This window comes from Nerophis lumbriciformis, linkage group LG01 (assembly GCF_033978685.3).
Source record: "Nerophis lumbriciformis linkage group LG01, RoL_Nlum_v2.1, whole genome shotgun sequence".
NCBI lineage: Eukaryota > Metazoa > Chordata > Actinopteri > Syngnathiformes > Syngnathidae > Nerophis > Nerophis lumbriciformis.
This window is the reverse complement of record NC_084548.2, coordinates 59083599-59100936: the sequence shown is the minus strand read 5'-3', so window position 1 is coordinate 59100936 and position 17338 is coordinate 59083599. Positions and strand designations below refer to the sequence as shown.

Here is a 17338-nt window from a genome sequence, read left to right as displayed (position 1 = left end):
CTGCTCAGCTCATTCTTCACCACGATGGACCGACGCCACACCGATCCACCTGTTGATCGCACGATCCATTCTTTCCACACTCGTGAACGAGACTCTGAGGAACTTAAACTCCTCCATTTGGGGAAGGATCCTGTCCCCCAACCCGGAGACACGGCACTTCACCCTTCACCAGGCGAGAACCATGGACTCGGACTTGGAGGGGCTGATTCTCATGCCAGTCGCTTCACACCCAGCTGCGAACTGATCCAATGAGAGTTGAAGGTCCTGGCCGGATGAAGTCAGCAGCCAACAAACCAGATCCCCTCCGTAAAAGTTACAAACAGAATCGGTGACAAAGGGCAGCCCTGGCGGAGTCCAACTCTCACTGAAAACAGGTCCGACTTATTCCCGGCAATGTGGACCACGCTCATTGCTCTGAGCACTCCCTACAGGACTTCCCAAGGGACACAGGTTAATGCCTTCTCCGAGTCCACAAAACACATCCTGCCCAGAGTATAGTTGGTCCAAAGTTTTACGACCAGGACAAAAACTACAGGGCTCCTCCTGAATCCGAGGTTCGACTATACAGAGAAATCTCCTGGCCAGTACACCTGAATAGACCTTACCAGGAAGGCTGAGTGAGGAGTGCAATCCTACGATGGTTGAAACACATCTTCTTAAAGAGAGGAACCACCACTCTGGTCTGCTAATCCATAGGCTCTGCCCACGATATCCACACAATGTTGTAGAGTCATGTCAACCAAGACAGCCTCGCAGCATCCAGGCTTTGGGCGGATTTTTAAACGACCTCTGCTACCTCAGCCCTAGAAATAGGAGAGCACACCACAAAGTCCCCAGGCAATCTAAAACATTCTTTCAAATTTGAGATCAAGCTGCAAAGAGCGTGCCGCGTCTAAAATACTAATGCTCACCACCATGGCGGAAGATAAAGTTTTTTCCAACCAAGTATTATTATCACTGGAGGACTCGGAGGGTTGGGGGAGGAAGGAAGGACTAAGCATGAGCAGGATGACACAAGAAGCTAACTGCTAAAGCTCAATACCTAGTGTAGTATCTGTTTATAAACGATACTAAAGTGATTCGATCAATATTTTCTGGTTCTTATTATTACAAAATAATTTTTGGGTGGTTCATGTTATGGTTTACAAAGTTAGGAAGTACGTCTCTGAGCAGGAAAACCCAAATGGGAGCCAATAGTAGTTTTGGTTTTTGTTTAATTATTGTGCACTAGTCACTTTATTTTGTTAAAAATAAAGTTAAAGTACCAATGATTGTCACACACACACTAGATGTGGTGAAATTTGTCCTCTGCATTTGACCCATCCACTTATTCACCCCCTGGGAGGTGAGGGGAGCAGTGGGCAGCAGCGGTGGCCGCGCCCGGGAATAATTTTTGGTAATTTAACCCCCAATTCCAACCATTGAAGCTGAGTTCCAAGCAGGGAGTTTAAACGTCCCATTTTTACATTTTTACAGTCTTTGGTATGAACTCACAACCTACCGATCTCAGGGCGGACACTCTAACCACAAAGCCACTGTGCAGGCTGTGTGTGTGTGTGTGTGTGTGTGTGTGTGTGTGTGTGTGTGTGTGTGTGTGTGTGTGTGTGTGTGTGTGTGTGTGTGTGTGTGTGTGTGTGTGTGTGTGTGTGTGTGTGTGTGTGTGTGTGTGTGTGTGTGTGTGTGTGTGTGTGTGTGTGTGTGTGTGTGTGTGTGTGTGTGTATATATGTATATATATATATATATATCTCCTGAAGAAAAATGGGCTGCATGGTCGAGTCGCCAGAAGAAAGCCATTTCTGCGCAAATGTCACAAAGTATCCCGCTTACATCATGCCAAACAGAACAGAGACAAGCCTCAAAACTCCTGGAACAAAGTAATTTGGAGTGATGGCTTTCTTCTGGCGACTCGTCCATGCATCCCATTTTTCTTCAAGTGCCTCCTTATTGTGCATCTTGAAACAGCCACACCACAATTTTTCAGATAGTCCTGTATTTCAGCTGAAGTTATTTGTGGATTTTTCTTTGCATCTCGAACAATTTTTCTGGCAGTTGTGGCTGAAATCTTTGCTGGTCTACCTGAATCCCTCATTTTCTACTTCTTAATCAGCGTTTGAACACTGCTGATTGGCATTCCCAATTCCTTTGATATCTTTTTATACTCCTTTCCTGTTTTATGCAGTTCAATTACCTTTTCTCGCAGATCCTTTGACAATTATTTTGCCTTCCCCATGACTCAGAATCCAGAAAGATCTGTGCAGCACTGGATGAAAGATGCAATGGTCTGTCAGAAGCCCAGAAACTCACTGACCTTTTATACACACGCATTAATTACAAACAAACAGGTCACAGGTGAGGATTGGAACCTTGATTAGCCGCTCAAACTTGTGTGTGTCAACTTTTGTGCATGTTATCAGATCAAAGTCACTGGGGTATGTAAACTTTTGATCAGGGTCATTTGGGTACTTTATTTTGTCATTTTGATTTAAAAAGAGTAAACACAGTTGTTTGCCAATAAATAGCTTCACACAACCATTACGCATGAGTGGAAGAAAGGTTTTTGTGTTATCATTCATATTCTCTGAAGAATGGCCAAGAAATCATAAATTCTCCCAGGGTATGTAAACTTATGAGCACAACTGTATACACTAATCAGATAAGCTTGATAAAGAATATGTTACTGTGTTTACATTAGTTACTTGCTATACAACATTTTCATTTCTGTTATCTATTGTCAAAGTATCAAATGTGGCCCCAAAAAGAGATCGGGATCTCTGGCCAAAAATGTTGATCGGGACATCCCTAATTCTTTGCATTTATTAATTTCACATATTCCTGTTGTTTCAGGCTGAGATCTACAAGGCAGACTTCCTGGCAGAACGAGAAGCAAGAGAGAAGCTGAACCAGAAAAAAGAGGAGCTGCAGGATCAGCTAACACAGACTTTGGCTGAGCTTGACAGGCACAAACAAGAAGCCACATCCCGGTAAATGTACAACAATTTCATGCTCTTCCATTATCAGTCAAATGCATGCAGTCAATGTGGTCACAAGGAGGACAGTCAGTGCCCTGCAAGCTGTGACTTTTTGTCCACAAACTAAGGAAGTCAAGAAGTGTCCTTTCAAACCTTTTAGGATTCAGATGCCCTTGTGACCTGAATAAATGGGTATATATATATATATATATATATATATATATATATATATATATATATATATATATATATATATATATATATATATATATATATGCCCTTGTGACCTGAATAAATGGGTATATATATATATATATATATATATATATATATATATATATACCCATTTATTCAGGTCACAAGGGCATCTGAATCCTTATATATATATATATATATATATATATATATATATATATATATACAGTATATACACTCAGTTTTGGTCAAAAGTTTACAGTTTATACACTTGTCAAAAACATGATGTCATGGCTGTCTTGAGTTTCCAATAATTTCTACAACTCTTGCCATTATGTCCCTCACAAGTGTATGTATGTAAACTTTTGACCCTGACTGTGTGTACACCCTGGACAAGTCGCCACCTCATCGCAGGGTCAACACAGATAGACAGACAACATTCACACTCACATTCACACACTAGGGACCATTTAGTGTTGCCAATCAGCCTATATATACATATACATATACATATACATATACATATACATACATATATATATATATATATATATATATATATATATATATATATATATATATATATATATATATATACACATTTATATATATATATACATTTATATGTATGTATGTATGTACCCCGAGTATAGAACGATCATTCTGTACTAAGAGACCACAGCTTGTTGGCTCAATGTCCACAATTAAATGTATTAGGGTAGTTGCTCAGACAGTAATCTGTTTATATAAGTTTAGATTGGGGAATCTCCTTTTGTTTAATGGGGAAAGTTGTTCATGTCTATTTTCATGTTAGCATTTAAGCTAGTTAGCATCAGTGCGTGAGTTTATCAAAACAATCACGGTTTTTCCAACATTTTAATATACAACTATAATAATAACCGTCAGGAATTTTACCTAATATAAACACTGTATATGTATATGAGGTTGATTCCATGTCACTGTTTTGAATAAGTTATAAGGTTAGTTGTGTTTCCAGTGTATTTGACAGCAGCATGGCACATTTTGCAAATAGCGTTACACTTACATAGCTCCCTCGATTACTGTTGCGTTACGTTCCATACGTCCATGTGGTTTTTATTTGTCTTCATAAACTTCCTAAAACACTTCACACATTGTATAACTGGGGGTAGAGGTGGAGTCGTAGTGAATCACATTTTAACCACGTGGCTACATGTGGTACCTTCTTTCACAAGCAGCAAGTGACCCTGAGTTATGGTAGACCTTTAAGTCCAAAGTGCCGCTCGCAGCTAATTTTTTACTACCTTTTTTTCCCCAACCTATAACAAGTGGAATATAAGAGCAAACAGGTGTAATGTAACAGGAAATAGTTGAAATGGTGACGATAATAACACAAAGTTGACATGCCGGCATTTTTTTCCTTTAAAAAAATAATACAGTGGAACCTTGATCTACAAATGTAATTGTTTTTGAACAGTGTTCGTCAATAGAAAAGTTTGTACAGTGAGGCAAATTTCTCCATAAGAATAATGTAAATATGAATAATAGGTTCCAGCCTGGACAAAAGTCCATATTTTAGTGAAGGTTTATACACACTATATAAAGTGCTGTCAGTACTGTATATCAAACAAACAAAACAAGGAGGTGATTGATCAACTTTCTCTTTGTTAACAAGCCAAAACAACAACGACAAGCTAGACTGTCCTGGATGCACTGCTCTGCCAACACTCACACATACACAAAAATACCATTGGTGCCCTCACAAACTATCAGAAATCACCAAAATTCTTAACGTAACAACTATACTGCTACAATAATAAACATTTAAAAAAGTAAAATCCATCCACATTACCATCGGCACCGGAGGAGTTAGATGAGAAAGAAACAGACAGAGGGAGAGAAGTAGGGGTCATGTGTGCATGTGCACGCATGCTGAACGAGAATAGCTCTTCTCCGCTATGAAAGGAGTCTGCTTTGGCATATTTTTCCATACTTGTGAGCACCATTAATGTACTCCTCGCAAATAGTTGATTCCCTCATTCTTTCCATGCTGGAAAGTTCTCTTTTTGGGACTTGTATTGAATTAGCAAAATGGACAATACTAGTCAAAAGGTGAAAAAACACAAAAAGGCACACACGCTGAGCACTGAGAAGCGACTCGTAGTGTACAGTGCTGTGCAGCAAGTGGCGTGGAGGGCTCCGCCTCCCCAAAAATGCTGCACCCTGCTTTTTTTTTGCCTGCAGGTATGGCACAAAATGAATGAATGAAGAGTTTGTACAAAGAGACATGATTTGTAAATGTATGCATAGTTGGCTTGACCAAAGATTTGTAAATCGAAAAGTTCCCAAATCGATGGGTTTGTAAATTGAGGTTCCACTGTATATTTTACTGGTTTTAAAAGTGTAGAATTTCAAAATGGCGCCCGCATCTTGTGATTTTTCATTGTGAGGCTTTTTGTGGAAAAGCTTTGGACAATGTACACTGAACCGAACCCCAACCGGACAAGATCCGAACCGTGGATTTTGTTGGGCGCTGGTCCATCCCGAGTAGGATGTCATAATTCCTCATATCCGTCCGATAATTAACTATCTTGCACCCCTAATCTTGGCACGGAGTTAAAATTAGATCACTTTGTTGGGGACAAGATCTCTGATTGGCATTTGTTAAAGGTGTCTACATTTGGCACTTTTTCAGGGCACGCATGGAGCAAATGAAGCTGAGACACCAGGAGGACTTTCCGGCACGGGTCCCACATATTCCAGCTCCACTAGGTATGTCTTTGATGAGTCGTGGTAACCAAACAGACTGTTGACTTATGTTTAAATGAGGGTGTGGGGGCCGGGGTCGGATCACGTTCAAAAGGAAACCTGTCCAATACTTTTCACTGACGGCATCCTGATCTGTTATCAGCAAAAACAAGTATGGGATGATATTGCATCTAAAAAGCTTCGATCTAACTGCTCTGATACAAACAGTCCTGCAGCGTGTTTGCTTAGGTGGGATATCATGTGCGATACAAGCAGTCCTGCAGCATGTTTATTTGTGTGCGATATCATGTGCGATACAAGCAGCCCTACAGCGTGTTTACTTGGGTGTGATATCATGTGCAATACAAGCAGTCTTGCAGCGTGTTTACTTTGGTGCGATATCATGTGCGATACAAGCAGTCCTGCTGTGTTTACTTGTGTGTGATATCATGTGCGATACCAGCAGTCCTGCAGCATGTTTACTTGTGTGTGATATCATGTGCAATACATGGAGTCTTGCAATGTGTTTACTTGGGTGCGATATCATGTGCGATACAAGCAGTCCTGTAGAGTGCTTACTTGTTCAAAGCTGGACAGCAAGTTAACAAGTCCTCCAATAAGTACACAATTTTTCCTATTTTACTAAAGTAATTTACAAAAGGTAAACATGCTCGGCTATAGGCTACTAGCATCTATGCAACAGCTAAGCACACAATAGCACACTAGCTAGACATAAATGATAGTCATTGAACAATAAAACAGCACCTTTGTCAAAATAAACAAGTATTAAATAATTATAGTTGCATATCACTTACAAATACAAAGTCTCCAAGGCAGAAGCGTATTAGTAAGTATTCAGTAACAAACGTGTCCGCATCATTCAACTTATTTTGCATGAGCTTAAATCCATGAATTATTGTGGCCACTAGGTGTCACCACAAAAAACTTAAAACGCATAAATCTGTTCTAAGCTTTGTGTTTTCCATTCCTATCGTTGGTCACTGACTAAATTCACTTGATTAAACTTTTTCTAATATTCTGCACTACAAAATCATCATGTAATATGATCTGTGCTGATTTGGTATCGGATCAATATCGCCGCCGGCCATTACTCAGGGCTCCAATATCGGTACGTATCGGGAGTGAAATAGGTGCATACTTTCACACAACGGTGATATTACTTCTTTACTGCAGAGACAATGTAACTTTTGCCTAACCTTTCCCCCAGGTGTATTTTCAGTTGGAGCTTTCAACACGGCACCCCCGCCGTCGTACCGCAACCAAGGCCCGGGGCAGGTCGGTGATCATGGAGCAGCAGGAGTTGAGGAGCTGCCAGACTTCCGTTGTCCCAAGTGCCAGTACCAGGCTCCAGATATGGACACGCTGCAAATCCACGTCATGGACTGCATACAGTAACAGAGTCCCTCATACACACACATTGAACAGCCATACCGCTATGATCTCGTAAGGGCGAATGGAATAACACATCAGTGGGTGAGACTTTGACACGTGGGCTTCCTCAAAGTTGACATATGCAGGAGCTGCCGAAAGATATTTGGAGAAGGACAACCGGTCAACCGATGGGGTAATTTGTTGGAAGTAAAGTCGAACCTTAGTCGTCAGTTTGCCATGTAGCTGCAGGTCAGTTAGTGTGTCCATGTGCAGGAGATCCAAAGTGCCTACAACAGGACCATGGAACAATGTTGGCATTAGTCTCGGCTTTTTTTCTTGCAAACCGTTGGTACGGGCAGTGTGATACTTTTGAAAAATGTTCTACTGGGTTTTTACGATTGTTGTTTGACGCTTAGAAATGATTGCAGACCATGTACGTACATTCTTCCATGGAGACAGTATCACTTGGTGACTGTTGCAACAGAACATTGAGAATTACCACATACAGGACCTTTTGTGTGTAACACCTCGAGCTCCTGGTGTTGAATGTGGTCTCTAAAGTCTACACATTTCAATCTAACCGAGGTTCTTTCCAAAACCAAACAAAAACCCAAGTTTGATGTCAAAGATCACCTGGTCAAAGGTCCTGTCAGAGCTGTTATAGTTCCAGTTCAGTATTTGGGTGAAGGTTGTAGTGGTATGGCTGATCAGTGTCGACGCTCTGTATGCAGTTAGGAAAACATTTTTTTTTTAAAGTTGCACCATAACTTGCGCACACGTTCACAATCACGTAAACCAGGGGTGCCCAAACTTTTTTAGCTGAGGGGCACACACTGACTAATCAAAGGACCCGGGGGGCCATTTCGGTAGTTTTCACCTTCAAAACAGTACAGTATATCAATTTGTTTCTAGTTATCTACAAAATGCTCTTTTGGTAGACATTTTTTGTGAATGATGAATAGGCAAAACCAAACTAAAATGCTAACAGCTAGCACACTGGCCCAGATAGCCTCAAGTAACAAAAAATATAAGCAGAATGAGCTAAAAAAAAAACCAAAAAAAAACGAGCAGGCTAACAGTACTACTGTAAAAGCCAGTAAATTAGAATATTTTGAAAAACTTGATTTATTTCAGTAATTGCATTCAAATGGTGTAACTTGTACATTATATTTATTCTTTGCACACAGACTGATGCATTCAAATGTTTATTTCATTTAATTTTGATGATTTGAAGTGGCAACAAATGAAAATCCAAAATTCCGTGTGTCACAAAATTAGAATATTACTTAAGGCTAATACAAAAAAGGGATTTTTAGAAATGTTGGCCAACTGAAAAGTATGAAAATGAAAAATATGAGCATGTACAATACTCAATACTTGGTTGGAGCTCTTTTTGCCTCAATTACTGCGTTAATGCGGCGTGGCATGGAGTCGATGAGTTTCTGGCACTGCTCAGGTGTTATGAGAGCCCAGGTTGCTCTGATAGTGGCCTTCAACTCTTCTGCGTTTTTGGGTCTGGCATTCTGCATCTTCCTGTTCACAATACCCCACAGATTTTCTATGGGGCTAAGGTCAGGGGAGTTGGCGGGCCAATTTAGAACAGAAATACCATGGTCCGTAAACCAGGCACGGGTAGATTTTGCGCTGTGTGCAGGCGTCAAGTCCTGTTGGAACTTGAAATCTCCATCTCCATAGAGCAGGTCAGCAGCAGGAAGCATGAAGTGCTCTAAAACTTGCTGGTAGACGGCTGCGTTGACCCTGGATCTCAGGAAACAGAGTGGACCGACACCAGCAGATGACATGGCACGGAATTTTGGATTTTCATTTGTTGCCACTTCAAATCATCAAAATTAAATGAAATAAACATTTGAATGCATCAGTCTGTGTACAATGAATAAATATAATGTACAAGTTACACCTTTTGAATGCAATTACTGAAATAATTCAAGTTTTTCAAAATATTCTAATTTACTGGCTTTTACCTGTATATTAACATGCTAACAATAGCATGCTTACTGTTAACATTAGTGACATACCAAAATATATGACACTCAGGTGTATACCTGCTAAATTAGCTAACAATCTAGCATGCTATAATGTTAGCATGTTAAAATGCTAACTGTAACATGCATCAAGTACCAAAATATATTACTCTGAAGTGTGTTCCTAAAAAATGTTTTTAAAATCCTAGTGTTCGCATGTACCAAATTATGACTGAGGTGTATGCCAACAAAATTAGCTCAAAAATAAAGCTAGCATACTTACATTAGCATGTTAACAGGTATCATTCATCAAGTAATAAAGTTATTTGACACTGAAGTGTATACCTGCAAAATTAGTAAAGAAAAATTTGCATGCTAATGCTAGGAAGGTAATGAATGTGCCGCAGGCCGTTAAAAAATGAGCAACGGGCCGCAAATGGCCCCCGGGCCAGACTTTAGACACCCGTGGTGTATTCTAATACGTGTGATTAAAGTGACTGATGGAATCGAGGCTTCCCAAACAAAAAGGAAAAAATACACAGGACTCTTTCTTCTGACCTGGTCTACCAACTCACTCTGCTGGAGCTGTTCCATTTTTTTTTGTTAATTTCCCCTGATCCACCTCCTTTTCATACCTAATTTTGTTGCCCAAAAAAAATGCATTTTATCAGCTTTGCACACAAACAGTTTGTCTCTCCTTACAGTGCAGAGTTAGCGGTGTAATGCAATGACTATTCTTTGATTGAAACTTTCACTGTACCAGTTGTTCATCTTTGGACCTAAGATAATATATTATTAAAAAAAAAAACAGGAGAGTTTTTACAATTCCCCTTAAAGGTTGAATGTGAGTCAATAACCTAGTAAGCTTTGAATAAAGTGTATATTGAAATATTTGGTCCTAAGTGTTGCAAGTCTACATTACCTCAAAACATTTACAGTTTGTACGAGAGATGGTTTCACTCGTCTTGACCGAAGTAACCCTTCTCTGTGTTCTGTGTCCGTGTATACTGTTGACTGCATATATTGTGTACTCTCCTGTAGCTATTACTTACTACGAATGTAAGAACATTGAGGTCAACGTTTGTGTGATGATTGTCTGTAATTGTGAATGCTCTGTTGGCGCAAAGAAAAATCGTTTAGAAGCTCCAAAATAAATGAGATATCCTTTTGGCCCATGTCTGGTGACGTTAACTTCTTAAAAAATTATTATAACCGTTACATCTGTTTTTGATCAAAGAACAGTACTGCAATGTAGAGGTGGTCTAAATATCAATAGTATCGATACCGAAGTGTGTATGGCATTGATACTTTTGTTGCATCTGCATGAAACAAGTTATTTACAAACCCCATTTCCATGTGAGTTGGGAAATTGTGTTAGATGTAAATATAAACAGAATACAATGATTTGCAAATCATTTTCAACTCATATTCAGTTGAATATGCTACAAAGACAACATATTTGATGTTCAAACTGTTAAACTTTTTTTTTTTGCAAATCATTAAATTTAGAATTTGATGCCAGCAACACGTGACAAAGAAGTTGGGAAAGGTGGCAATAAATACTGATAAAGTTGAGGAATGCTCATCAAACACTTATTTGGAACATCCCACAGGTGAACGGGCAAATTGGGAACAGGTGGGTGCCATGATTGGGTATAAAAGTAGATTCCATGAAATGCTCAGTCATTCACAAACAAGGATGGGGCAAGGGTCACCACTTTGTCAACAAATGCGTGAGCAAATTGTTGAACAGTTTAAGAAAAACCTTTCTCAACCAGCTATTGCAAGGAATTTAGGGATTTCACCATCTACGGTCCGTAATATCATCAAAGGGTTCAGAGAATCTGGAGAAATCATTGCATGTAAGCAGCTAAGCCCGTGACCTTCGATCCCTCAGGCTGTACTGCATCAACAAGCGACATCAGTGTGTAAAGGATATCACCACATGGGCTCAGGAACACTTCAGAAACCCACTGTCAGTAACTACAGTTGGTCGCTACATCTGTAAGTGCAAGTTAAAACTCTCCTATGCAAGGCGAAAACCGTTTATCAACAACACCCAGAAACGCTGTCGGCTTCGCTGGGCCTGAGCTCATCTAAGATGGACTATTACAAAGTGGAAAAGTGTTCTGTGGTCTGACGAGTCCACATTTCAAATTGTTTTTGGAAACTGTGGACGTCGTGTCCTCCGGACCAAAGAGGAAAAGAACCATCCGGATTGTTATAGGCGCAAAGTTGAAAAGCCAGCATCTGTGATGGTATGGGGGTGTATTAGTGCCTAAGACATGGGTAACTTACACATCTGTGAAGGCGCCATTAATGCTGAAAGGTACATACAGGTTTTGGAGCAACATATGTTGCCATCCAAGCAACGTTACCATGGACGCCCCTGCTTATTTCAGCAAGACAATGCCATGCCACGTGTTACATCAACGTGGCTTCATAGTAAAAGAGTGCGGTACTAAACTGGCCTGCCTGTAGTCCAGACCTGTCTCCCATTGAAAATGTGTTGCGCATTATGAAGCCTAAAATACCACAACGGAGACCCCCGGACTGTTGAACAACTTGAGCTGTACATCAAGCAAGAATGGGAAAGAATTCCACCTGAGAAGCTTAAAAAATGTGTCTCCTCAGTTCCCAAACGTTTACTGAGTGTTGTTAAAAGGAAAGGCCATGTAACACAGTGGTGAACATGCCCTTTCCCAATTTCTTTGTCACTTGTTGCTGGCATCTAATTCTAAAGTTAATGATTATTTGCAAAAAAAAAAAAATGTTTATCAGTTTGAACATAAAATATGTTGTCTTTTTAGTGCATTCAACTGAATATGGGTTGAAAATGATTTGCAAATCATTGTATTCCGTTTATATTTACATCTAACACAATTTCCCATATGGAAACAGGGTTTGTAGATGATCTATATCTGCTGTACAGATTTACTTTAGAGAAGAGAAGTGTTGGATACTTCTCTTTTTGCCTTATTTGTATTTAACTTTATTAAATGTTTGGGTAGAATTTTACTAAACAAAAACAATTTTCCATCCATCCATCCATTTTCTACCGCTTATTCCCTTATTTGAGGTAATATAGAAATGTATCAAAGCTGTTTATCTATTTTATGGAGGAGTGTAGTTAATAATAGATCCAGCACCCAATGTTATTAAAAAGTATCGATTTTGAATCGAGAATAGTTTTGAATCGAGAATCGATCCGAATCAATCAATCAATCAATCATCAATCAATGTTTATTTATATAGCCCTAAATCACAAATGTCTCAAAGGGCTGCACAAGCCACAATGACATCTGCGGTACAGAGCCTACAGAAGGGCAAGGAAAAACTCACAACCCTAATGGGACATCGATGAATCAAATCGTTATTACCCCCAAGAATCAAATCGAATCTCGTGGTGCCCGAAGATTAATACCCCTAATAGGAACCATTAGGGACATGGTTCTGAACCATTTTACAATGCGTCCATCATACACATACATGAATAGACGTTAGAGATGTGACGCTCGCGAACAAATCTAACATTTTTAACGGTTCCTTTGAGTGAATGATGACAACCGATTCCCAGTGGAGAGCCGTTGGTTTGGGAGCCGTTTTTTATGTACATGCAAATTTAGCACCGGGAATTGCCCACTCGTGCTACCTGATTGGCAACTGGACTAGAAAATGAGTCAAAGTTTTAGTTTTGTATTAAAAAAAAATATATATATACAGGTAAAAGCCAGTAAATTAGAATATTTTGAAAAACTTGATTTATTTCAGTAATTGCATTCAAAAGGTGTAACTTGTACATTATATTTATTCATTGCACACAGACTGATGCATTCAAATGTTTATTTCATTTAATTTTGATGATTTGAAGTGGCAACAAATGAAAATCCCAAATTCCGTGTGTCACAAAATTAGAATATTACTTAAGGCTAATACAAAAAAGGGATTTTTAGAAATGTTGGCCAACTGAAAAGTATGAAAATGAAAAATATGAGCATGTACAATACTCAATACTTGGTTGGAGCTCCTTTTACCTCAATTACTGCGTTAATGCGGCGTGGCATGGAGTCGATGAGTTTCTGGCACTGCTCAGGTGTTATGAGAGCCCAGGTTGCTCTGATAGTGGCCTTCAACTCTTCTGCGTTTTTGGGTCTGGCATTCTGCATCTTCCTTTTCATAATACCCCACAGATTTTCTATGGGGCTAAGGTCAGGGGAGTTGGCGGGCCAATTTAGAACAGAAATACCATGGTCCGTAAACCAGGCACGGGTAGATTTTGCGCTGTGTGCAGGCGCCAAGTCCTGTTGGAACTTGAAATCTCCATCTCCATAGAGCAGGTCAGCAGCAGGAAGCATGAAGTGCTCTAAAACTTGCTGGTAGACGGCTGCGTTGACCCTGGATCTCAGGAAACAGAGTGGACCGACACCAGCAGATGACATGGCACCCCAAACCATCACTGATGGTGGAAACTTTACACTAGACTTCAGGCAACGTGGATCCTGTGCCTCTCCTGTCTTCCTCCAGACTCTGGGACCTCGATTTCCAAAGGAAATGCAAAATTTGCATGGTTGGGTGATGGTTTGGGGTGCCATGTCATCTGCTGGTGTCGGTCCACTCTGTTTCCTGAGATCCAGGGTCAACGCAGCCGTCTACCAGCAAGTTTTAGAGCACTTTTTTAATCACTGCTATGTTGAAATTGTAACTAATATTGATACTGTTGTTGATAAAATAATAACTTAGAGTGTGCGCCACTTAGATTTTAAAGTGTGCATGACTTAGATTTAAAGTGGGTGCGACTTAGATTTTAAAGAGGGCGCCACTTACACTTTAAACTGGGTGCGGCTTAGGGTGGGCGCGACTTAGAGCGGGTGCGACTTAGATTTTAAAGTAGGCACGACTTAGGATGGGCACGACTTCGATTTAAAGTGGGCGCGATTTAGGGTGGTAGCGACTTAGAGTAGGTGCGACTTAGGGTGGCCGCAACTTATAGTGGGCGCGACTTAGATTTTAAAGTGGGCGTGAGTTAGGGTGGGCGCAGCTTAGATTTTAAAGTGGGCGCGACTTAGGGTGGGCACAACTTTGATTTAAAGTGGGCAAGATTTAGGGTGGTGGCAACTTAGAGTGGGTGCGACTTAGAGTGGGTGCGACTTAGGGTGGCCGCAACTTATAGTAGGCGCGACTTAGATTTTAAACTGGGCGTGAGTTAGGGTGGGCGCAGCTTAGATTTGAAAGTGGGCGCGACTTAGAGTGGGTGCGACTTAGATTTTAAATTGGGCGCGACTTAAGGTGAGCACAACTTCGATTACAAGTGGGCGCGATTTAGGGTGGTGGCAACTTAGAGTGGGTGCGACTTAGAGTGGATGCAACTTAGGGTGGCCGCAACTTATAGTAGGCGCGACTTAGATTTTAAAGTGGGCGTGAGTTAGGGTGGGCGCAGCTTAGATTTGAAAGTGGGCGCGACTTAGAGTGGGTGCGACTTAGATTTTAAAGTGGGCGCGACTTAAGGTGGGCACAACTTCGATTTAAAGTGGGCGCGATTTAGGGTGGTGGCAACTTAGAGTGGGTGCGACTTAGAGTGGGTGCGACTTAGGGTGGCCGCAACTTATAGTGGGCGCGATTTGGGGTGGGCGCGACTTAGATTTTAAAGTGGGTGCGGCTTAGGGTAGGGGCGACTTAGATTTTAAATAGGATAGGTCTTTATTGTCATTGCACAAGTACAATGAAACTTTGTTTTCAGCACAAACCCGTTCAAGATTAGACAAACAAACAGTGTACAGGGTTACAGAACAGGAACGCTGATGGGTCGCCACAAGGCGCTCCGTAAAAGATGGGGAAAAAGGTCAACGCTGGGGAAGGATGAGTAAAAAAATACAATCTAGACTGGGCTCCTATGGGGGCCCAGTCTGGAGTGGGAAAAAACCTCCATAGCAAAGCACATATACATATTACAACGTACATCTCGAGATATCTAGCAACAGAGGGGAGGGAGTGGGGGGCCATGGTGGCAGGTCGCAGCTCTCGAGGCGCTGCCCATCCTTCCATCACCCCTATGGGATTTGCATCGAGGGCGTTGGATTGGGGTTGGGGTATGTTTGTGTGGCATGTATTTTTTTTGTGGATGCATGTGTGTGTGTAAGCCTGCAGTGTGCAGTGTCGTGCAGTCGCTAGTCCAGACCTGGGCAAATTAAGGCCCGGGGGCCACATGTTGAGCTTTTCAATCTGGCCCGCCGGACATTCCCAAATAATTTTTTTAGATCTTTAAGATGGAAAGTGTAGCTGCCATTATGACGTGCAGTCATGTTTTCTAATGACCGTAAGTCTTCAACTATACAAAGTATTTCAATGCTTGGAATCTGCGCTTATGGATGATATACCAGTTACTATGGTAATCTAATTAGTTACTATGGTCATCTAATTAGTTACTATGGTAATCTAATTAGTTACTATGGTAATCTACGTCACAGCAGCTCAGACGAGGCACCAAGCAGTGTGGGTGGGAAGCGTTTCCACAGACGCGGAAGGAGATTTTCACAACAAAGTTCTAAAGCCTAGTGATATATAGAATAGAATAGAAAGTACTTTATTGATCCCTGGGGGAAATTCAGCAAATATCAGATATATGAGATTGTAGGTGGGTTTATTTTGTACCCTTTGCATTCATATGCATATGTAAAATATGTCGATCGAAAGGGGGTGTGACATTCATATTTTGTCAATATTCAGTGTTTTATCATTCATATAAAAATGTACAATTCCATTACATTTTTTAATGCGGTCTGTCATAACGTTTTTAGCATTCAATCAGACATTATTGTGAGGTTTTATATTAGTGTTTCTAAAAATAGATATCCGTTGATGTAACACGTGGCTTGGCATTGTCTTGCTGAAATAAGCAGGGGCGTCCATGGTAACGTTGCTTGGATGGCAACATATGTTGCTCCAAAACCTGTATGTACCTTTCAGCATTAATGGCGCCTTCACAGATGTGTAAGTTACCCATGTCTTGGGCACTAATACACCCCCATACCATCACAGATGCTGGCTTTTCAACTTTGCGCCTATAACAATCCGGGTGGTTCTTTTCCTCTTTGGTCCGGAGGACACGACATCCACAGTTTTCAAAAACAATTTGAAATGTGGACTCGTCAGACCACAGAACACTTTTCCACTTTGTATCAGTCCATCTTAGATGAGCTCAGGCCCAGCGAAGCCGACGGCGTTTCTGGGTGTTGTTGATAAACGGTTTTCGCCTTGCATAGGAGAGTTTTAACTTGCACTTACAGATGTAACGACCAACTGTAGTTACTCACAGTGGGTTTCTGAAGTGTTCCTGAGCCCATGTGGTGATATCCTTTACACACTGATGTCGCTTGTTGATGCAGTACAGCCTGAGGGATCGAAGGTCACGGGCTTAGCTGCTTACGTGCAGTGATTTCTCCAGATTCTCTGAACTCTTTGATGATATTACGGACCGTAGATGGTGAAATCCCTAAATTCCTTGCAATAGCTGGTTGAGAAAGGTTTTTCTTAAACTGTTCAACAATTTGCTCACGCATTTGTTGACAAAGTGGTGACCCTCGCCCCATCCTTGTTTGTGAATGACTGAGCATTTCATGGAATCTACTTTTATACCCAATCATGGCACCCACCTGTTCCCAATTTGCCTGTTCACCTGTGGGATGTTCCAAATAAGTGTTTGACGAGCATTCCTCAACTTTATCAGTATTTATTGCCACCTTTCCCAACTTCTTTGTCTCGTGTTGCTGGCATCAAATTCTAAAGTTAATGATTATTTGCAAAAAAAAAAAAATGTTTATCAGTTTGAACATCAAATGTGTTGTCTTTGTAGCATATTCAACTGAATATGGGTTGAAAATGATTTGCAAATCATTGTATTCCGTTTATATTTACATCTAACACAATTTTCCAACTCATATGGAAACGGGGTTTGTAATAAAGTCATTGTAGCGTGTGTTTGTAAAGATGGTTGCTTTTGAAAGAGGTAAACAATTAAAGGTTTGTAGCACTGTTCGGGGTGTACAAATCTAGGCGCATATAACCTTCCATCAGTT

The 17338-nt window shown here is 40.7% G+C and overlaps 1 protein-coding gene across 4 annotated transcripts in view; it reads left to right on the top strand.

Annotated features, from left to right (window-relative positions):
- The window catches only part of ikbkg (inhibitor of nuclear factor kappa B kinase regulatory subunit gamma), a 42520-nt gene extending 32084 nt beyond the window's left edge, over positions 1-10436 (top strand). For all 4 annotated transcript variants that reach the window (XM_061988358.2, XM_061988330.2, XM_061988349.2 and 1 more), the window contains 3 exons: positions 2846-2982; positions 5840-5916; positions 7121-10436. In XM_061988358.2, the coding sequence (XP_061844342.1) occupies positions 2846-2982; positions 5840-5916; positions 7121-7308 (402 nt within the window). In that variant the 3' untranslated portion in view covers positions 7309-10436. The remainder of the gene's footprint in view (positions 1-2845; positions 2983-5839; positions 5917-7120) is intronic.
- Positions 10437-17338: the final 6902 nt, after the last annotated feature.